Here is a 2,205-nt window from a genome sequence, read left to right on the forward strand (position 1 = left end):
TTATTTTGTATACAGTGTTCTGTCTGTCTGTTTGCTTGCAGGCCAGAAGAGGGCACCAGATCTCATTACGGATGGTTATGAGCCACCAAGTGGGTGCTGGGAATTGAAACCAGAAACTTTGGAAGAGCAGCCAGTGCTCTTAACCTCTGAACCATCTTTGCGGTTCGTCTTTAAAGTTATAATTGAAGTAAAATTTTTCCTTGTTGCCAGGTCTTCCAAAAATTATTCCCCCAACCACAAATATTTTTGGTCTTGATGATATTCCATAAAAATTTAAAAATTGCAAAAGTTAAGTTGATAACAACACAATACTGTTCTCAGCTGACAAGATGGATGAAGGTGAACTCTAAGCAAACAGATACGTGATTGAGTTGAGATGCAGAAAGTCACAGAAGGACTCTAGGGAGTCAGGGGAGCCGGCTCACCCATGCCTGACAACCTGAGCTCAAGCCTCAGGACCCCCTGCTAGGAGAGAGCTCTCACTCACTTCGCGAGCACACGCACACACGCACGCACGCACGCACAGAGAACTGAAATGACTGGATGCTGGCAGATATTAAGTATCGCTCTTTAGAATGCTAATACACACGTTACTAGAATTCTGGGGCTATTTTCAGCAAACATTTCAGAGAATGCTAACAATTATGTAATCTGTGGCAGGCCTGTGACTTCTACACTACTCTTTCAACCTGTTTGAAAACTCTAACTTACGAGTCTGTGTGTTTATGTGGGGTACTTACGAGCACTCCTCAAAGACTTTGACCCTTTCGCAGCCCTCTGGAGGTTCCCTTTTGAACATGTAACTGTTATTAGGTTTTGGTGAGGTTGCATATTTTGGCAAAGGAGAGTTGTTTCCATTCTCTGTAAAAAACAGACATTGAGTTATTAAAGACACCATTATAAAATGCATCCTGATACCGTAAGTAATAATCCTGGACTTGTGCACAGAACTGTCTGAAGGCAGGGAGGGAGAGGAGAATGCTTTCTCCACTAACTCCACCCTAGCGTCTACTGCACTCCTGACTAGGCCTCATCACTCACCTTGGACTGCACACACATCTGGCTGCCTGATTTAAATGCCATGTACTCTCTGAATACACTCAAGCAGTATCTACTTTCCCTAGCACGTGTATTTGAAATGACTCTTCAATGGTTGCCTGCTATTAACTCTTGGCCTGCCCTGCCAATTTCCCAGCCTCATCTTGCTCTTCCTCTGGTAGGTCTCTGAGTACACCAGACACTTCCTTCTGCCCACACCTGCCATCATCTACAAGAGATAAATCCTACTCATTTTCTGAACTCACTCCCAGTTCACGCTTGTGCTCAGTGCTCATGTCCTCAATTCATACCACAGTCATTTACATTTCTTGGTATGTGATATAAGTATTCTAAAATTCAACCTGTCATCTAAACTATAAATTTCTGACTGGAAATAATGCTGTGACCGTATTTTTTAATAAAAGAAATTCGCAGGTGCCATCAGTCACTCTTCTCTAAAAATCAAAGGCACCAGGAAACACAATTATTCCTAGGACACAGCTAAAGAAGAAAGGATGGGTTTAAGGGGCAGATTTTAACAGATATTATCGATCCAACATAGAATCAACATATTTTAAAAAATTTTTTTAGATTTTTTTGAGACAGGGTTTCTCTGTGTAGCCCTGGCTGGCCTTAAACTCAGAGATCCTCCTGCCTCTGCCTCCTGAGTGCTGGGATCAAAGGCATGCACCATCACCACCATCCATTTTAACTAATTTTTTTTTGAAGTCTTAATTAGCAACAGTCTACAAATGTGGTTTAAAATCCAGTCTGCTTTTTTTCTTGACAAATACTTCAGACTGGCCTTGAACTCACCATATAGCAAAAGATGACCTAAAAACAGCCCTTAGGCGTTTGCGATCATAGCCTGTTTTACAACTCAACTGATGAAGCTATGGGTTGTGACCCCATAGGGTGCCCCATAATTCAATGTGGGGTTACAGAAAAGCTGGCAAGAATAAAAGATTTCTTAGTGCAGAACCGAAAACACACATGGAATCCCAGGAGTCACAGTCCCTGACCCTATAGCACAGCGGCCTGGGCTTAGAACACAGCACGCACTCCACACTGCACACGCCATCAGACCACACGTACACTCCACACTGCACACGCCATCAGACCACACGCACTCCACACTGCACACGCCATCAGACCACACGTACACTC

General features: G+C 43.3%; 1 protein-coding gene across 1 annotated transcript in view; it reads right to left on the minus strand.

The window, feature by feature from the left end:
• Fam117b (family with sequence similarity 117 member B) overlaps window positions 1-2,205 on the minus strand; it is a 52,726-nt gene that overhangs the window by 4,862 nt on the left and 45,659 nt on the right. The window contains 1 exon segment of the mRNA XM_026788830.1: window positions 741-861. Coding sequence (XP_026644631.1) covers window positions 741-861 — 121 coding nt within the window.

The sequence above is a fragment of the Microtus ochrogaster genome, unplaced genomic scaffold (genome assembly GCF_000317375.1).
Source record: "Microtus ochrogaster isolate Prairie Vole_2 unplaced genomic scaffold, MicOch1.0 UNK8, whole genome shotgun sequence".
Lineage (NCBI taxonomy): Eukaryota > Metazoa > Chordata > Mammalia > Rodentia > Cricetidae > Microtus > Microtus ochrogaster.